General features: G+C 47.3%; 1 protein-coding gene across 12 annotated transcripts in view; it reads right to left on the bottom strand.

Annotated features, from left to right (window-relative positions):
• REEP1 (receptor accessory protein 1) overlaps nucleotides 1–19493 on the bottom strand; it is a 129948-nt gene extending 110455 nt beyond the window's left edge. For 3 of the 12 annotated variants that reach the window (XM_027129142.1, XM_027129140.1, XM_027129138.1), the window contains exons 1-2: nucleotides 19288–19493; nucleotides 18519–18740 (exon numbers count right to left, since the gene is read on the bottom strand). In XM_027129142.1, coding sequence (XP_026984943.1) covers nucleotides 18519–18562 — 44 coding nt within the window. In that variant the 5' untranslated portion in view covers nucleotides 18563–18740; nucleotides 19288–19493. The remainder of the gene's footprint in view (nucleotides 1–18518; nucleotides 18741–19287) is intronic. The other 9 variants (XM_027129148.1, XM_027129149.1, XM_027129143.1 and 6 more) reach the window with 8 other exon arrangements.
• Between the last annotated feature and the right edge of the window lie 879 nt (nucleotides 19494–20372).

The raw sequence follows: 20372 nt of genomic DNA, 5'->3' as shown, positions 1-20372 counted from the left end.
CCACTCCATTTTACAGAGAGGAAGAGGAGCTCTGAGAGAGAAGCCCCAGGTCACACAGCCCATCGGGGTAGAGCTGAGGCCAGAATCTACACCCCCCAAGGCCCACCCAGTCCTGGGCCAGGTGGCACTGCTGGCAGCACCATGTTTCTCTGGGTCCAGCTCCACCACTAACTTGCTGGGGAACCCGGGGCAGGCTACCTAGCCCTCTGGGCTTCAGTTTTATCATCTGGGAAAGAAGGAGTAATGCCCGCCTTGTATGACTGCTGTATTAATAACATCACAGAGCCTTACATGAGAAGTGCTGTGATGGCGAAGACTCCGTTTCGCCTCAGTGGTGGCCCAGCTCGCAGCCCACAGGAGCATCGCACTAAATATGAGATGACTGAGTGAACTCGCTGAATGAATGAATGAGGAACAGGACGGCACAGTATCTGCCACATGTTAGGTACTCAGTCAAGTGTGTTCCATTACTGTGGATACTAATCCTTGGTGGATATTTGCCTTCATCTGGATACAGGATGCAGAGGCTCTCTGGGTCCTCTCCGCAGCCCCATGTAGCCCCTGTGCTTCAGAGAAGCTGACCATATCCCCAGATCCAGGGTGGGCCTTGGCTGGTGTAAGTCATTCTACACATCCCATCTCCCTGCCATAGGGATTGGCTCAGGGACAGGTGTGTGACTAAAATCAGGAGAGCAAGATGCTTGCTAGGAGCTTCTGGGAAAGAAGCCTTCTTGTGTCCCATAGAAGATGCTCTCGTTTTTGGAGAGATGCCCTTTTCCTGCTACACGCCAATGAGAAATTCACCCCACTCAGAAGCTGCTGGCAATCACCTTGTGTCCACAAGGGGAGTCAGCCTTAACATGAGTGCAGGGGAGAGACCAAGAGAACCTGCCGGACTGCTGCTGATCCTGGGTCACTGCCATTCTAGACTTTTCAGTTATGTGAACCAGCATGACTTGTATTTTTTTTTTGGAACCAGAAGAATTCTAACTGCTATACCTCTGAACCTCAAAAATGAAGACGCAAAAGGAGACCATTATTTCCAATAGTATCAGACAAGAGACTCTGACTTACCCTGCCATTGGCAACAACTAAAAATTCTGGATTTAAAGAAATTGTAGGGGCTTCCCTGGTGGCGCAGTGGTTGAGAGTCCGCCTGCCGATGCAGGCGACGCGGGTTCCTGCCCCGGTCCGGGAAGATCCCACATGCCGCGGAGCGGCTGGGCCCGTGAGCCATGGCCGCTGAGCCTGCGCGTCCGGAGCCTGTGCTCCGCAACGGGAGAGGCCACAGCAGTGAGAAGCCCGCGTACCGAAAAAAAAAAAAAAAAAAAAAGAAATTGTAAATTTTTTACTAAGTGGTCAAGTTTGGTATCACCAATCATGGGACAGCCTGACATTCTGTCCTCTTGACAGAAGGCAGTGGGAGGTGCACCTCATCATCTACACAACGTAGACACAATGGCCTGAGTCTAAGGACACGTCTGAAGTCCAGAACGTCTATATCACAGTCGGCCTAGACTCTTCATAAAGTTGGGGGGCGGGGGGTGCAGGTGCTGTTCTATGCTGATCAAAAGACACGGCAGCCAGATTCAGTGTATAAGCTTTGACTGGATCCAAATAGAAACAAGAAAAAATAAATAAAGGATTTTTGTTTAATTGGGGTTAATTTGAGTACGGACCACATGCTGGATGAAGCTGTGGAATGAGAGTCGATCTGTACATCAATGTACAGGTGTACATTGAACATCTGTACAATGATGTTCTGTCATTGTACAGAACAGTGAATGGTTCCCAAAGCAAGATCCACAGACTCCTGGGAGACCCCAAAACCCTTTCCAGGGGTTGCTGGGACCCTGGCAGGGGGTTCATGAGGTTGAAACAATTTTAATAATAATACTAAAACATATGCCTTTTTCACTGTGTTGAACTTGCACTGATGATGTAAGAACAATAGGGGTAAAACCGCTGCCTTTGCACGAATCAAGGCAATGGCACTAAACTTTACCCGTTGTCATTGTATCCGTCACCATGACGCAGTAGGAAAAAAAAATGCCTGTTTCATTTGAGAATGTCGTTGATGATATAGCAGAAATCATCAATTTAATTAAAGCTTGACGCTGGAGTACAGGTGTTTTTAATATCTCGTGATGAAATGGGAAGCATGCATTAAGTACTGCTGCATACCAAGTATGATGACTGTCTTGAGGAAAAGCCCTTGTGCCGATTATCCCCTGTTTTTCAGGGAACAGTACAGGTACTTGAATGACTGATAAACAATGGTTATTCAGAGTTGGGTATCTGGCAGGCATATTTTAGGAAATGGATGAAATGAGCCCATGACTTCAAGAAAAACCAATAGTGTTTGTTGCCAATGATAATATTCAATTTCCAGCTAAAACCAGCATTTTGGAAAATTTTTATCCACTACCATGAAACTGACAGTGTCCCAACACTTAAAAGACTTTCCTGATGGGATTGATGGTGATATTAATGAATGTGAATTTTTGATATTGTATAATGAAATGTGTCAGCATTTAGAAGATCTGCCTTTCACTGGGTAAACCAATAGTTTCTAAACGATCAAAGTGTGATGTTACAAATTACGCATGGATAAAAGATCCATGAATTTAAACTATGTGGAAGGAACAGAAGCCATAAAGTATGACCAGTTTTGAAACAGAACTAAATAGAATTCCTAAAATAGAATAATTGAAAATTTAAAATCAATGAATACGTTCAGCAGCTGATTAGAGACTGCTAAGGAGACAGACGTGAAGAAAATCACTAATAAAGCAGCAGAGACAAAAAAAGGAATCGGAAGTAAGAAACGAAGAGATACGGAAGACAGAGTAAGAACCTAACATATATCTAATGGGAGTACCAGGAAAAGAGGAAAAAAGGAATGGAGCGCAAAAGCAGTGTTGTTAGCTATGAATAAATTTGAAAAATTACTAAGATGAATAAACTCCTAAACTAATATTAACTTAAGAAAATAGAGAAAATCTATAATCATTAAAGAAATCGAATAGGTAGGTTCAATTTTTCCCACAGAAAAAACACCTGTCCCTGATAATTTTACTGGTAAGGTCACGTATTTTACACGTAAGAAAGAAATCCAATCTTACACAAACTATTCCAGGGTATGAAAAAGAGGATATATCCACCCTCAATGTGGTTTATGAGGCTTGTATAATCTTTATACCCAAACCAGACAAGACAGCATGGCTAATATCACTCACAAACATAGCTTTAAAAAAAAAAAAAGACTAAACTAAATATTAACAAAACTGAATCTTAGGTTGTTCTAACAACAACAACGACAAAAACCCAACTTTATGACCAAATTTTGTTTATCCAGGAAGGTAAAATTGTTTAATGGCAAAACTAATTAATACAATTTGCCACTTAACAAATTAAAGGCCCCCCCACAAATCCCCATTATCATCTCAATGGAAGCATTAGCTAAAATACAGTATCATTCATTATAAAAACTCTCAACAAACTAGGACAAGAAGAAAACTTAGTGATAAAGTATATTTCTGAAAACCCTACAGCAGGCACAATACTTTATGGGAAAATGTTGAAGCATTCCTTTTTAAACCAGGAAAAGACAAGAAGATCTGCCTTCACCACTTTTAGTCATCTTGTACTAGAGATCTTAACCAGGACAGTAAGAATAAGGAAAAAAAAGGAATTACTGGAAAGACACAACACTGTGCTATTCTCAGATGGCATGACTCTATCTGGAAAGCCCCAAAGAATGTATAGTGTGGCAAGGATGCATTGTTCTAACAAACAGTTGGAAGACTAAAATTTTAATAAGATACCAAATACACTGGCATCAATGAACATCAAGTAACTGGGAATAAATCTAACAGATGATGCACAAGACATTTACAGTAAAAATTATAAAATTATGTTGAAAATCATTAAAGAAGATCTGAATTAATATAGACAGATGCCATGTATATGTATACATATATGTATATGGATTGGAACAGTCAATATCTTAGGAACATCAGTGTTATTCCAATCAGACTCTCAACAGATTTCTGAGTGAGTGAGTGAGTGTGTGTGTGTGTGTGTGTGTGTGTTGTAATATATAATTCTAGATAATTCTAAACATGTATATGGAAGAGAAAGGGCTAAGGTGCTTTTGAAGGTGGGGGGACTTGCCAGGCCAGATTCTAAGAATTTTCTTAAGGTTATGGTAATTAAAACAGTGGTACTGGTACAGGGTCAGAAAAACTGTTCAATGGAAGAGAATAAAGAGCTCAGAATAGACTTACACATCCAGGGAAACTTAATTTATGACAGGGCTGGACATTGCAGATGTAAAGAGAAAGGACATACTTTACAATAAACGGTGCTATTGCTTTTCCTTATGGAAAAAAAATTCTGATGTGGACATCATATACCAAAATCATCTCAAAATGGATTAAGAGGGCTTCCCTGGTGGCGCAGTGGTTGAGAGTCCGCCTGCCGATGCAGGGGACACGGGTTTGTGCCCCGGTCCGGGAGGATCCCACATGCCGGAGAGCAACTAAGCCCATGTGCCACAACTACTGAGCCCGCGTGCCACAACTACCGATGCCCGTGCACCTAGAGCCCGTGCTCCACAACAAGAGAAGCCACCGCAATGAGAAGCCCGAGCACCGCAACGAAGAGTAGCCCCCGTTCTCTGCAACTGGCGAAAGCCCATGCGCAGCAACGAAGACCTAATGCAGCCAAAAATAAATAAATAAATTTATTTTTTTTAAATAAATAGGGCTTCCCTGGTGGCGCAGTGGTTGAGAGTCTGCCTGCCGATGCAGGGGACACGCGTTCGTGCCCTGGTCCGGGAAGATCTCACATGCCGCAGAGCGGCTGGGCCCGTGAGCCATGGCCGCTGAGCCTGCGTGTCCGGAGCCTATGCTCTGCAACGGGAGAGGCCACAACAGTGAGAGGCCCGCGTACCGCAAAAAAAAAAAAAAAAAAAGGATTAAGAAATTAAATGTGAATGAAAAAACTATAAAACTGCTAGCTAGGAGCAATATAGGAGAATAGCTTCATGATTTGAGAAAATCTTCATAATTAGGTAAGGTTTGCCTAGGACACAAAAAGTATAAACTATAAAGGAAAAAAACTGATAAATCCATTGCACTAATATCAAGAACTTCTGTTTATCAAAACACACCATAAAGAAAATGAAAAAATAAACCAGGGACTGGGAGAAAACATGTGTAATGCATAGTGACAGAGGATTAGCATCTAAAGTATTTAAAGAACTCCTACAAATCAGTAAGATAAGGACAAGAGAAAAACTGGCAAGATTTGAACAGGCTCTTCACAGGAGAGAGAACATGAATGGGCAATAAACATATGAAAAGATGCTCAATCTCATTAGTATTCAGGGAAATGCAAATTAAAACTATAATGAGATTCCATTCTGTACCCACCAGACTGGCAAAACTTCTAAAGTGTGACAATAGCAAGTGATGGTAAAGACATGGTACAACTGAAATTGTATATGTTGCTGGAGAAAAACGATGCTGGATAGCGATTTATGATGAACAAAATGTGAAGGGGACTTGGCAGGCCAGATATCAAGAATTTTCATTAAAGTTATGGTAATTAAGACAGTGTGGTCCTGGTGCAGGGTCAGACCAATTGATTAACGGAACAGAATACAGAGCCCAGAAACAGACCCACACATCTACGAAACTTATGTTATTTGGTCAAGCGAAAGATGCGTACACCCTATGGCTCAGCCATTCCATTCCTAAGGAAATTTGTGCACCAGTGTGCCAGGAATCACATATCAGAATGTTCACTGCAGAAGTCTTTTCTTTTCAAGAGCAAGAGAAAAACAAAAATTAGAAAGAACCCAAATGTCTGTAAACAGTGGTATATTGATACAATGAAGGTAACGTTCTATTTCTTAAACTGGTTGGTGAGTAAAAGAGTATTCATTGTATTATTATCCATTACTGTATACCCTAACCACTTCATTGTAATCTTTTCTATTGGTGCAATAATTATTTTTTACAAATCAAGGAGAGTCTGGAAATGGAGACAAAATAAGATGTTAGAACATCAGACTGTTTGTTTTTTTTTTTTTTTTTTTTGGCCGCACCGGATCAATCCTGAACCCCTGGCAGTGAAAGCGAGGAGTCCTAACCACTGGACAGCCAGGGAATTCCCCCAGAGTGTTCTTTCTTTAGGCTCTTCTTAACTCCCCTCAGCTTGGTGGCAGCAGGGCCAACAGCCATGGGTTTAATGGGCTGAATAATGGTCCCCAAAGATGTCTAGGTCCTAATCCCCAGACTCTATGAATATTACCTGATATAGCAAAAGAGACTTCGCAGAGTCTCAAAATTAAGGATTTTGAGATGGGAAGATTATCCTGGATTATCTAGGTGGGCCCTAAATGTAATCACAAATGTCCTTCTAAGAGAGAGGTAGAGGAAGATATAAAGACAGAAGAGAAGGCAATGTGACCATGGAAGCACAGACTGGAGAGATGCGGCCATGAGCCAACAGCCATCAGACACTCCAAAAGCAAAACATGGATTCTCCACGGAGCTTCCAGAATGAAACACTTCTGCTAACACCTTGGTTTCAGCCCCCCAAAACTCATTTCAGACTTCAGGCCTCCAGATCTGTTAAGAGACTACATTTCTGTTTTAAGCCACTAACTCTGTGGTTCCCTCTTCCAGCAGCAATAGTAGACTAATACAGTGGATAAGGATGCTCAACTTTACCCATCTCTTTGTCCCTGATTGTATTCACGCAGCACATCCTCTCCTCTGCCTCCTCTTCTTTCTCAACATTGGCTGCCACAGTGTCTCCCAGGCAGAGATACAGCAGTGGTTTAATCTCCTTTCACACATCAGATGTACCACTTCCCCTGTGAAAGGGCTCCTCCCTACAATTTCCAACCAGAGCCAGAAAAGTCGTTCACACACACCCACAAAATAACCACCCAACGGAAAGAACACTGGCCCGGCAGGAAGGACACTGGAATCCAAGTCCAAGTTCCCCACTGACTGGCTATGTGAACTCAGAAACTTCTCAAAGATGCAATTGGAATTCATTCATCTCTCGATCCCTGGTGCCCAGTGTATGCTTGGCACAAAGCAAATGGTCAATAAATGAGCAGTTAATCAATGAATGAGTCAATCGAGCAATGAATCAATAACTCTCGAACAAGGATAGAAGGCCTACCCACTGAAAAACAGAATCTTTCCAACAACTCGTATCTCTCTTCCTCCACTATAATAAGGGAAAAGATTAAAATCCTAAAGTTTCAGAGTTGGAAGGTCTTAGGGTTGGAAGCCAGGGGCTCATTGCCTCACTTCAGCACCAATTACTAGAAAACTCTTCCTTCTATCATGACAGGAGTTTGTCTTCTAATCGCCCACGAGTCCTAGTCCAAGCCTCTAACCACATAAAACAAACCTCTTTCTTCCACATCAAAACACTTTCAGAAATTGGAGACTTGGCCTCAAGTCCTGGCCTAGCCGATCATGTTACTGACCTTGATGAAGGACCTAAAACTAAACCCTCATGCCCCATCTTCCTTGTCTGTCAACAAGAGCCTGAAATCACTAAGAGCCCCTCTAGCTCCAAGAAGCGGGGTGGAAAACATCACCCCCTTGGTGTTCAATCCCTCATCATTTCAAACTATCCATCGGGTTTTAAATTTTAATGCTTTATTTTTTACTTTTAGAATTGCTTCTTTTCCCGTGGGCCCATTCCTCTCCCTGCTCCAGCCCGACACCTGCTATTTTCTTGTATGTTCTTTACTTTTTCATTTTAGAAAGATTTATTCTAAGGTCTCCAAGTATTAATAGTTACTTTATATAAATAATATACAATTAATATGGGTATGCTATTGACCTATTTGTTTATTTATTTCTGGAGGGCTAATCCTGCCTTGTAGTGTTTGTTAACTTCTGCTTAGGAGCGGGGTTCGTAATTTTGGAGTATGAATTCATGTGCTTTGGGGCTAATTCTGTATGATGTGTATTGAGAGCTCTTAGAGAGACTGGATTAATTTCTGTCAGATGTCCCAGGAGTTACGCTGGCCCAAGACCAATGTTTATGTTAATCTCTCAGCTAAGGGTACGCAGACCGTGCAGAACGTGTTAAACCCCAAAGCCAGATGAGGACAGGTCCAAAAATGGTTTCAGATTCCCAAGGGAGATTTGCCCTCCACCAAGAACCCTGGGCAAGACAGACAAGCTTCACTGTCATCTCTCAGTGCTTGGGGGTCTATGCTTTTACTAAGGGTTATGCTGCAGAATCGCCCTTCAAGTCTGAACTTTATGCCAACGTTCAGCTCTGACTTAATACCCCACAGACTCAAGGCCCCTCTTTTCTCTATTGAGATATTAAAACCAAGTTAGGCCAGTCCTCCAGTGTGGTATATTAAAGATGGCTGCGAACTATTTGCTACCCCACTCATGGGGAGGTAGTCTGATCCCCCTCTCTTCAAATCTAGGATGGCCTTAAGTGACTTGTTTGGCCAATAGAATGCAGCAGAAGTATCATCCTGGGACTTCTGAGACCAGCTCGTAAAAAGTCTTGCAGTTTCTATCGATGCTTCTTGGACACCCATTCTTGCAGTTCTGAGCTACCAAGTAAGCAACTTGACTATCCTGAGGCCTCCATGCTGGAGAAATCACATAGAAAGACCAAATGAAGAGGCCTTAAAACACACAAAAAGAGACAGCCAGGGCTTCCCTGGTGGCGCAGTGGTTAAGAATCCGCCTGCTAATGCAGGGGACACAGGTTCAAGCTCTGGTCTGGGAAGATCCCACATGCCGCGCAGCAACTAAGCCCATGCGCCACAACTACAGAACCTGCACTCTAGAGCCTGTGAGCCACAACTACTGAGCCCACATGCCACAACTACTGAAGCCCGCGCGTCTAGAGCCCATGCTCCACAACAAGAGAAGCCACCACAATGAGAAGCCCACGCACTGCAACAAAGAGTAGCCCCCACTCGCCGCAACTAGAGAAAGCCCGCGTGCAGCAACGAAGACCCAACACAGCCAAAAATAAATAAATAAAAATAAATAATTTCTTTTTTTAAAAAGAAAGAGACAGGGCTTCCCTGGTGGCGCAGTGGTTGAGAGTCCGCCTGCCGATGCAGGGGACACGGGTTCGTGCCCCAGTCCGGGAGGATCCCACATGCCGCAGGAGCGGCTGGGCCCGTGAGCCATGGCCGCTGAGCCTGCGCATCCGGAGCCTGTGCTCCACAATGGGAGAGGCCACAACAGTGAGAGGCCCGAGTACCGCAAAAAAAAAAAAAAAAAAGAAAGAGACAGCCAGTCTGCCACTGCCATTTGCATCATCCCAGTTGAGACCCAGACATCATAGAGCAGAAATGAGTTTTGTGTTTGGTGTCCTGTCCAACTTCCTGACCACAGAGCCAGGAGAGATGATAACAAAACGTCTGTTGTTTTAAGCTAAATCTCAGGGTAGTCTGTCGTGCAGCTGCTACAGTACTGGTTTACAGCCTTGCAAAATGATTGCCTCTCTGTTTTGTCTCCTGGCAAATTTACTTACTTAAAAGCTCTGCTATACTTTTAGGGGATCGCTGTTGTATTTCATGCAAGATTTTTAGAAAAATGTTCAATTCAGTTTTAGTAGGGAGGGGTTTCAGACTATATAGTTTTCTATACTGCCAGAAATAGAAATCAAATCTTTCAATTTACAGATGAGAAAACTGAGGCTTAGAGAGGTTAGGTTACTTGCCATGGTCACAAATCAAGGTTCTACAAACCTAGGTTTAAGAAAGGATCTTCTAACCCCAGAGGGAATACAAAGTCATCATTCGTATACATTTTAAACATGTTTTATGAGCTTAGAACTGCTGGGAAAAACGGCTGTGAACAAGATAAAAGTCTCAAACGTCATGGAGAACAAATCCTAGTGGAGAGACAGACCAGAAGCAAGCAAGCAAAAGAATTAGAAGCATAGTTTCAGGGAGGGACAAAAGCACAGAGGTGTGGGTGGGGTGTATCTTGGAGAAGGTGGTCAAAAGAGGCCTCTCCTGAATAGGTGACATGTAAGCAGAGACCTAAGTGGAAAGAGGGAAAGGGCCATGCATGATCCAGGGCAGTGTGTTCAGGGCAGAGGAGACAGCAAGTGCAAAGGCCCCTGGGTGGGATAAGCTTGTCGCCTTCTAGGAACAGTGAGCATGATGGGACTGAGCGAGTGAGGGGGGAACAGTACAAGGTGAGGTCAGGGCAGTGGGCAGGGGCCAGGCCTTGCTGAGTCTTGCTGACAATGGTAAGGAGTCTGAATTTTATTCTTAGTGTGACGGGAGTTCTTTAGACAGTTTTTTGTTTTGTTTTGTTTTGTTTTTTTGCGGTACGCGGGCCTCTCACTGCTGTGGCCTCTCCCACTGCGGAGCACAGGCTCCGGATGCGCAGGCTCAGTGGCCATGGCTCACGGGCCCAGGCGCTCCGCGGCATGTGGGATCCTCCCAGACCGGGGCACGAATCCGTGTCCCCTGCCTCGACAGGCGGACTCTCAACCACTGCACCACCAGGGAAGCCCTTTTAGACAGTTTTTAAACAGCAGGGGAAAGCTAAGACCTACTTTATGGGTTTTTAAAAAACTTTTTTTCCTTTATTATATTTAATTAATTAATTTATTTATTGAAATATAGTTGATTTACAATGTTGTGTTACTTTCTGGTGTACAGCAAAGTGATTCAGTTATACAAATATATATATTTATTCTTTTTCATATTCTTTTCCATTATGGTTTATTACAGGATATTGAATATAGTTCCCCTGTGCTATACAGTAGGTCCTTATCGTTTATCTATTTTATATTTAGTAGTTTGTATGTTAGCCCCAAACTCCTAACTTATCCGTCCCTCACCCCCTTTCCCCTTTGGTAACCATAAGTTTGTTTTCTATGTAAGACCTATCTCACATTTTTTTTTTTTTTTTGGACGCGCCATGCAGCTTGCAGGATCTTAGTTCCCCGACCTGAGACTGAACCCGCGCCCACAGCAGTGAAAGCGTGGAGTCCTAACCACTGGACCACCCGGGAATTCCCCTATCTTACATTTTAAACAACGTCGACGTTGGAGAGATGGGAGTAGAAGCAGGGAAAGCAATTAGGAGAGTTTTGAAATGGTCCAGGAGAGCAATAATTTGGGGTTGGAACAGGGCGGTGGCAGTGGAGGTGGGAGTTGGTTGGGCAGGGAGGGTTTGAAGGTAGGGCTGAGAGGACTCACGGACACGCCCGGATTCCGCAGCACACAGTGTCTGGCATGAAGCATTTACAGAGCCCACTGGGTCCTGTGACTTCCTCAGGAGGGGCATCTAGGGACCAGTGGTTCTTGGCCTCATGTGCTCATGAGAAAAAGTCCTTTCATGTTCCTGTAAACCCACCGTGAGTCCCCAGCGTGAGTCGACTGTGTTTCTCCAGCTTCTTTCTCACGGTGGGTTGTAACCCACCCTCTTGAATAGCACGAGCTGCTCACCGCAATATTCTGTCTGACGGGCATTGTCTTGGCGGTTTAAACCCCAGTTGCAGCAAAACTAAATTTTACATAGATCACGGTTCGGCAGCCCACTTGTGAAAGGTTCGTAGTTGAGCGCTGGGTTGGTGGAATCCAGTTAGGCTATTCAGAACTCATACAAATCAGGGTTGGGACCTCTCGGAATCAGAGGGATGAACCACAATCCAGCACAAATGGATGACTTGGGATTGAATTCCCATTTACAGCCAACAGTGGGAATATTAGGCAAGTCCATTTGTGTTCATTTCGCAGGGGAGATGATGACACCCTGAATCCTGACTCAGTGCTTCTCAAGTTTCATGGGGGTCTTGTCAAAATGCAGATTCCCCGGGCCTTGGGTGGGGCCCCGGATTCTGCATTCCTAACTAGCTCCCGGTGATGCTGATGTGGTTGGTGCACAGACCACTCTTTGAATAGAGAGGTCCTGACTCATTCGTGAGCCAACATATACTCATTGGGCACTTACTACCCATGAAGAGCGCAGAGGGAGACTAAGAAACAGATGTGGGAGGTAAAGGCACAAACCACCACGTCACAAGGTACAAAGTGACAATGCCACACTGGGGCCCCAGGAACAGAACTCTTTCTTCAGTTAGGGGCCCCAAGGGAGGTTTCCTGGAGGAAGGTAGATGGAGGCCAACATGGAGAGTGTAATGACAATAGTAGGGCACCTTCAAGGTCTTTATCCATGGAATAGCATGTCCTCTGCAATTGCTGATTTCTCCTCAAAATTAAGACTTCCTTTTAAAACTCAGAAACAAGATAAAGAAAAGAGGTGAAAAGGAGAGTGAGAGATTTTTCTAACATGAAGAGGTAAAGGAGTGTGTTAGGACTGTCCCAGTTGCAAGAAAAAAAAAAAAAAACCATCTTACACCAACTTCAACAAAAAAGGACATTTATAGGTTTGCAAAGCTGGTTAGGATTCATTCATTCAACATATACGGTGGCCACTGGGGCTGTTCACAGATGTTTAGTCAGACTGTAATTCTCCACCCACTTGAATTCAGGCTTGGTTATATGATTGTCTTGGGCTGATGAAATGTGGGCAGAAGTGACACGTGTCACTCCCGGTTAGAGGTCCTTAAGCACTGGTGCATGACTCTCCATCTTTCCTTCCCTACTCCAGTGAATCCTGGTGCCTTGTGCTGCAATGATAGCGCCCTAAGACAAAGAGGCCTCCGTCAGCCTGAGCCTCTGGTGACGACAGTAAGCAGGTTGCCTCTGCCAACCCACAGCGCACAGGCAGCGTAAAGGAAGAGACCAACCTGTGCTGTCCCCAGCCACCGGGATTTGAGAGCTGTTACCGCAGCATAGCCCAGTCCATCCTCACCACTACAGTAAATGCTTAATTCACACAAGCACTACTCAAGGCCTTCATTCTAGGATATGGGGCAGATCAAGGCCTTAAACGAGGAGCTGCAGGAACCGGGGCCTGAGTCACCAGAATCAAGCCAGCTCCCGGCTCTCTGTGCCTGTATCTCATCTCTGTTTACCTCTGCTTTGTCATACTTCGCCCCTTTGTTCACCATGCCTTCTCCATGTGCCAGGCAGCCACCAGTAGCCTCACCTTCACATCTTTCCAGCTCTGGGTCCCATAGGCAAGGCTCTCCTCTCCCAGCTTCAAATCAAGACACCCTGGGGAAGGATCTAGGGGTTCCGTTTGGGCCACAGACCCACCTCTGGACCAATCTCTGTGCCCAAGGAAATGTGTCGCTAGGCCTGAGTCCCCGCCCACCTCCATGGCTGAGTGGAGGGTGATAGGATGGGGTATGTGACCAGAGGGGAATGGGAAGTGCATTTGGAAGCCCAGAGTACCATCCACAGATCCCTAAAGGAGGTGGAAAGGATGTGAATGCACAATTACATGAGAGCAGCCAAGGTAGAATGTAACTGAGCTGCGATGGGTGAAGGGCAAAGGAAAAAGGGAAAATGTGGCGTATGTGTGATCACCCTAAGAGCAAAGGAGCAGACTGGAGAGCCACTGGCTGGACAGCTCCCTGTGCTGGCGTCAAGGAGGTACCTATGGCCTAGAACTGCCAGGTGACTGACAAAGCCTGGTGGGGGCAGGGTGTCAGGAGGGGATGTTAACTCAGTTAAAGGATGCTCCTCCTGTCTACTAACTTAGGGAAGCTTCTTAAAACTCTGACAGTGGGACAGACCTTCTGTGATCAGGAACAGGCCGAGTTTGGGAGAGCAAATACTTTAAACTTTTAATTTTTTTTTTTTTTTTGGCCACACCATGCGGTATGTGGGATCTTAGTTCCCCGACCAGGGATTGAACCAGCGCCCCCTGCAGCAGAAGCACGGAGTCTTAAACACTGGACCACCAAATAAGTCCTGGGGGAGCAAATACTGAGCCAACATGTGTGCCCCCGTTACCATCATCCCTGCACGAATAATTCAGGGGTCTCCTTCCCCACTGAGCCCAACTCAGCTTCATACCCCATCTCAAGACAGGTCCCAGGCAGCCTCCCATCAATTAAAAGAGATAAAACCTACTAGCCATCCTGGTCTAGGTACATATGTCATGCTTGAGGGCCTATAATACCAGATTAACTGTCAAGATTCCTTCAGACACCCCTACTGTGTGCCAGATACTTGGTCCTTTATATTTACTTTTTCTCTAAAATCAAAGGAAAGGCCCTGGGTGTGACTAAAACAACCCAGAGGGAAAACAGTGTGCTTCTATGTGAAGACGGATGAGATCTGAGAGTTCAGAACAAACCCGTATGTATGTAACTATCCATCTTCCAATCCATCAGGGCCTTCCCAAGGCCCTGAAGTGAGAGGAAAATATTCTCATGGCCCAAATGCAAACCCCGTCCTGTTGGTTCTCGGAAAAATTCCCACAGACACCAAGAATCCTGGTCACCGGTTGGGCATGTGCACAGCTCATTGTTGGCAATAAAACTGCAAAGGTAACATATACCCTGACTACTGCACGGCCAAGTCTACCCCATCCCCAAGCCTCTTGAAATCCCTTGGAAAATACACACACACACACACACACACACATACACACACACACGACACACATACACAACACAAAATGGCAGCCTCACTAGGTGGCTACTGAGGGTCTGACCCGCCTTCTCTCATTCTTCCCAGGGCTCTTCCGCCCCCCCCCCCCCCCCCCCCCCCCCCCCCCCCCCCCCCCACAATACACACTACAAAGAGGATAGCTAGCTTTAGAAGGAAGGGGAAAACTGAGCCATTAATAACCAGGTGAGACCCTCACTTGTCAGCTACCCTTGAAACAAGACACAGCAGGAGGAAGTGCACAAAAGCTACTTCCCAGCAGGCAGCCAGGATTAATAAACAAAGACCAGGGCAGAAGAACAGCAGCGAAATCTAGGTTGATGTTTTCACTTCCTTGAGGATACGGCCCCGGTTTATAAATAAACACAGTGCATGTAGGCCGGCTGGGGGACTTGAGGGAAAGGAAGGGGCCCAGAGGAGCACTGGCTCTTGGAATTATTAAGACCTCCAAGATGATGCTGGCCAATAATATTGTATCATAGACCGGGAGCAGGGCCCCAGCGCACGTGCAAGTTGCCCTCAGGATTCTGCAGGCGGGTCAGACCAGCACTTGGACTAGAACCTAACATCTTTCCTCTCACAATTCAACTGAAACAATCACCCAGCTCCTACCCTGTACCACACCCAGTGCCAGGAAAGAAATCATCAACTAACCTGAACCCTCCATTAACAGGATCATTTTTCTGCATTCCCCTTTTGAAAGCAGGCCCCAAAGAAAGGTAAGTTTATGTCTAAGAGTGTATGTTTTTTTCTTTTTTTTCCATTTGTGTTGCAACCGTTGAGGAACATCTTGAGGACAGCCCACATTCCTTCCAGGCTTCTCTACATGTCCATCCCTGACCCAGGGCACAGAGACTTCATGCTCGAGACAGTCCTAGGACTTAGCTAGATCTTCAGCTATCAACTCAAGACTGTTTTAAACATCAGACTCTACCTTCCAAAAACTAACATTTTTTAAAGATGTGCAATGTGGGAAAATGACATTTTCCGGCATAGCTATTGGTTACTTATGAATTAGGACTCTCTTTTTCCCCATGCAGTGAGTTGGAGTTTGGGTCTACTAACCCAGTAAGTGGTGGGAAGCTCTGGATCCATTTAGCCAACATCCTGGGCCTCAGCCAAAATTCTGTCCAGAGACAATGAGGCAAAACCTGCTCCTTGGAATAAATGCTTCAAGATAGTGCATTCTCCCAAGAAGACACAGAGCGACCTCTGTATGCCCGCCCCAGTGCACAGTTTGAAATGCTTCCACACCTAGGCCTTGAGTTGTTTGGAAAGAAAACAAAGTATTTTAAAGGAGGCGAGCAGACCAGTCCTAAATGAGCTCCCATGTTCCATGCAGATATCAGCCAGGTTTCAACAAGGCCAGCCTTGCCACTGCACTAATATTTCTTCCTTAATTCTTCCTAAACTAAGCCAAGGGAGTTAGGAGGAAGACAGCTGGCAAGAGGGCAGCGTCTCAAATTGGTTCCCATCCCAACAGCTTTGCCCAGTGGGCACAAGCCTGTCCCGATGCCCGCTAACCTCTGTCCCCAGGGGATGACAATGACCAGCTCCCCTGCTTATCCTAAGGTCTCTGATCTCACTCAACACAACCAACCTTTACTGAGTGCACTTGAAGTGCCAGGTGCTTCAAAAAAGAGCCTTGGGAGGGGGCGAGAGGTGGGAGGGGCAAAAAACGACCACCATTGCCCTAAAAAACGCTCACAGCCCATGGCAACACAGTCACGATCACAGCTGGCTGTCCCCAGACACCATCAGCTTGTCTTGACGCCTCTGGATGGAAGGAAGACGCTCCCCCCACATCCTCAGAGCACAGTGACAGGTCTTCCTTAAATGTTCTTTGATGGGACAGAGGCTTACGGAACCATGAAAAGATTGCTTATAGGAAAAGGGACCTGTGGACAAAATCATAGGATGCCATACTAGAGGTCTCGAAAGCTTGAAAGAGATCAGTTTAGGTCAAGGACAGGCAGGGGTGGAAAGGGCACTGACCCCCAAATCCAGAGCCTGTGTTCTTCACCAGCTCACCTCGTGTCCTTGGGCAAAAAGCACACTCCTCTACAGTTTTACAGATGAGGGGAGGACTGGCTCAGTGGTTTTTATTAGCAGTAAAACCATGTAGTTTCCAAATTATATTTTATATAGAACCCCAGTATATAAAACAAAGAAAAGGAATCAGGGCTGGGAACCCAGAGCCCGCCCACTCAGGCTGAGGGGCCTTCAGAGAAGCCAGTTGGAAAACGGCAGGAATAATGTCTGAAAGCCCTTTCCAGAGCTCTTACAACCTCTCTCGGAGGATGGGAGGGAACACTCATTGACTGAATGTCCTCTGTGGTACTTGGCAATTTAGAAATCATGTATCATCAAAATCTTTGCAACAGTAAAGTGAGATTCACTAGGGCTTGCAAACTGGGATCTCCTGTGATCTGAGCTGTGAACTGGGATCTGTTGGCAAGAGGCAGAACTGGGATTTGAATCAAGGGTTTTCTGACTCCAAACATGGCATTTCTACTCTTTGCTAAGACGTTTGTGGAAATTTGGGCTGAGTCGATAATTTCCTTGCATGGTAAATATAAACATATGTGCATATATGCCTAGGGAAACACAGCTTGACGAATATACTTCTCAGATTTTTCCTTAGCTATCTCTGCATGGGAATAGTGCAGATGAGTTTCCATCTATGGACCTACATTTTCTAATTTTCCTATAGTGAACAGGTATGATTTACGCAAAACAGGTGCTGCCTATTAAAATGGTTTTAACAACTCACAACTGACACATCCATGTTGGGTTTCTATACAGAATTAGGGGCTGAAGGGATAGGTCCTATCTCTGACCTTTTGGAGTTGATAGTGGGAATAACAACCCCAAATCTCACAAATTCTCCCTTGGAGCACAGGGTCCTGGGCTGACCTGAGGGGCAGTTCTCACGGCCATTTAAATTCTCTGAAATGCAATTCTTCACTTCTGGGGAGTGTGGTTGTTTTAGAAAGTTAACTGCTAGTCCCTGAGACCCCACCCAAACATATGTTTCTCCCCTTCACCCCTCTTAGTTGTCTAGTATACAGGGGGTGGGTGCTAATAAAATTAAAGACGGTCACATGGACCCCAGACCAGAAACCCTGGCTGCTCAGTGTTCCAGCCCCAGCCCAGGAGGACCTATAGGGAGTGAGTCCTCCAGCCTGGCCAACTCAACTCTCTGGCCCACCCTGAGGCCACCCCCACCCCCACCCCCCAGAAGCCACCTGCAAATCTGACAATCACGGCACTACTTCAGGAGAAAAAAAATACCACCCGGAAGGCAAGACAGGCCTTGATCAGGCATGAGGCGGGGCCAGCCGTGCCAGCCACTTCCCTGGGTTATTCATGCCACCTCTGCCCGCAGGAATCTTCCAAACATTTAACATGCTTCCTCTAGGTACAGCACAAATCCCCAGCAGGTGGCAACAGCTGTGGAGAGGCCAGCAAGGAATGAATGACTTGGGGGCCGAGAGGGACATACACTGGCCTTGGGAAGAAAGCTCATAATGGTGGCCAGGAGACAATGCTGAGAATGGTTTCAGAAGGCTACCCTGACCGGCTTCTTTGAAAATCAGGCAAGAAGGGTAGGAGATGGGAGGTGTTCCCAAACGTGGGGAGTGATGGCGCACAATCAACCAGAGTCGGGAGCCCCTCTTCCTCAGACAAAGAAAAAGCCGGAATGGTACCACCGGCTCCCACACCCCAGAACAATTTCACCCCGGCTCCCCAAGCAGGTGGCAAATCTGTCCTGACTCAGGCAAGGATGGTTAGGAAAGGAGGGGGACTGGAATAGATGGCCATGTCTACCTCCAAAGGAGAACAAATCCACGAGGGAAGGAGCTCTTCAAAGGTCCACTCGGCTCTGGGGCTTGACAGAGCAAAACGCCCCCGCGCCCACCCGCAATGGCTTCACACAAGGCCTCACCCCAGATGACTCTGCGCTCTCCCGCAAGGCCTGGCAGGTGTCATCGCCACCGTCAGTCTGTCACTTGGAAATTTCCCGTGAATTCCCGGAGATGCCCGTCTCTATCTCTCCTTCAAACGCCCCGCCCAAGGAATCAGACAAGGGGACGCGGGGCGGCTACCCCAAGATTCGGGTCTGTCCTCCTCCGTCCTACTTGCCTAGGCCGCTGTCCATTTGAGAACCCTAAAAAGGAGGAGTATTTTTCAACCCCCTTAGGAGCCCTGCCTCCAGCTCTCCGCCCTTCTCCGCGCCGATCCCTCCAGGCAGCGCCCCAGGCTCTTCTGGGCTCTGTCATTTTCACCTGACAAAAGCGTGGCGGCGGGGCGCGGCAACGGGCGACCCCAGGCCAACATTTCTTCCCAAGGAGAGGGACACGTGTCCCCGCGGCGCACTCACTCGGGGCCTCGGCCAAGCCCACCAAGCGGGGGAACAAAGCGGCCGGGCGCGGCTCGACGCGGACCCCAGCGAAGCCCCGTGCGCCCCCAGCCCTCGCGGCCCCGCCCGCCGGGCCCCCGCGCCCGGGCCGGGCCCCGCAGGGCAGCAGCCGCGTTCAGTGCCGCCCGCTCGCCCGCGACCTCGGCACCTACTGTACCTGCTAAATTTAGCGGCCGCCGGGTATTAATAGCCGGAACGACCGGGGCGGGCGCTGCAGGGGCACGCGCAGCCCGGGGGCCGGGGGCCGGAGAAGGAGGGGAAGGAAGGAAGGGACGCGGGGAAGAAGGCCACTTACACCACCAGCCTGGAGATGATCCACGCCACCATGGCGGGGGGCGGGCGGGCGCGGCCCGGCGGCGCGGCGCGTCTCGGATGCTGGCGGCTGCGGCGCTCCGGGCACGTCTGTCCGCGCACGGCCGCCGCCGCCAGACTGAACGCGCCCGCCGCCCTGCCCGGCGCTGGCGCGTCGGCGCAGCCGCGGCACGTTCCGGCGGCGGCGGCTGCCCCAGCCCCCCGGGGCACGGCGGGCCCGCGGCGATTGGGCGGCGAGCCGTTCGGGCACCGGCGGGGCCCGCCCCGCCCCGCTTGCCCCGGGCCCCAGGCTGAATTCGGGAGGTTCCTCTGCGCGCCCCGGTGCCCCCGCCGCTCACAGGGGACCCTGAGGTGGTCCAGTTGGCAAGGCAGAGACCCGGGGGCCGCCCCACCATCTGTGCTCCAGTGGGGAAACTGAGGCCTGGATCTTGGGAATCTGTCTCCACCTGTTCTGATTCAGATACAGTCATCCCTCGCTCTGATACGGATACTGCGATAGCCTAATAAGGGACTTCACTGTAGCCAGATATGACCCCTCCAGTTGTCCCCCACAAGGCATTATCTGCATAAGAAACAAATCTGGGCCTGTGTCTCCCCTAGTTAAAATTCTAAAGAGTCCCTACAAGATCCTGTCCCTGCCTGCAAACTCATTGCCACCACCATGCCCCAGATACCCCTCTAGCCCTTTTCACTTCAGGAATTTTGGACCTGGAGAAGCGCTGTTCCCTCTCCCCTGTTCATTCACTCCATGCCTCAGATAAAGTTTATTGCCTAAGGAAAGCCCTTCCTAGATGGCTGCTCAGCATTTCTGTATCAAAGTGACTCAGGGGTACGATCTGGCTGGGAGGAAGCTAGAAGCTGGAATTGCCTAGTGCCGGTGCCCTGCGGAGCCATTTTAGAGCCTTAAGCAAAAGGGAAAATGTGCATCCTATGCCCGTTTTTAATGTGTTTTTTAAAATATTGCATCGAATGTGATTTATCTTGATTGCTGCATTTTGTGGCACTCCCTTACATTTTGCCACCGAGGAGAGTGCCTCACTCTCCACACCCTAATCCTGGCCCTTATTA

Source organism: Aethalodelphis obliquidens, unplaced genomic scaffold (genome assembly GCF_003676395.1).
Source record: "Aethalodelphis obliquidens isolate GAN/ISIS:26980383/991018 unplaced genomic scaffold, ASM367639v1 scaffold35, whole genome shotgun sequence".
Lineage (NCBI taxonomy): Eukaryota > Metazoa > Chordata > Mammalia > Artiodactyla > Delphinidae > Aethalodelphis > Aethalodelphis obliquidens.
This window is presented reverse-complemented; position numbering and strand designations above follow the sequence as displayed.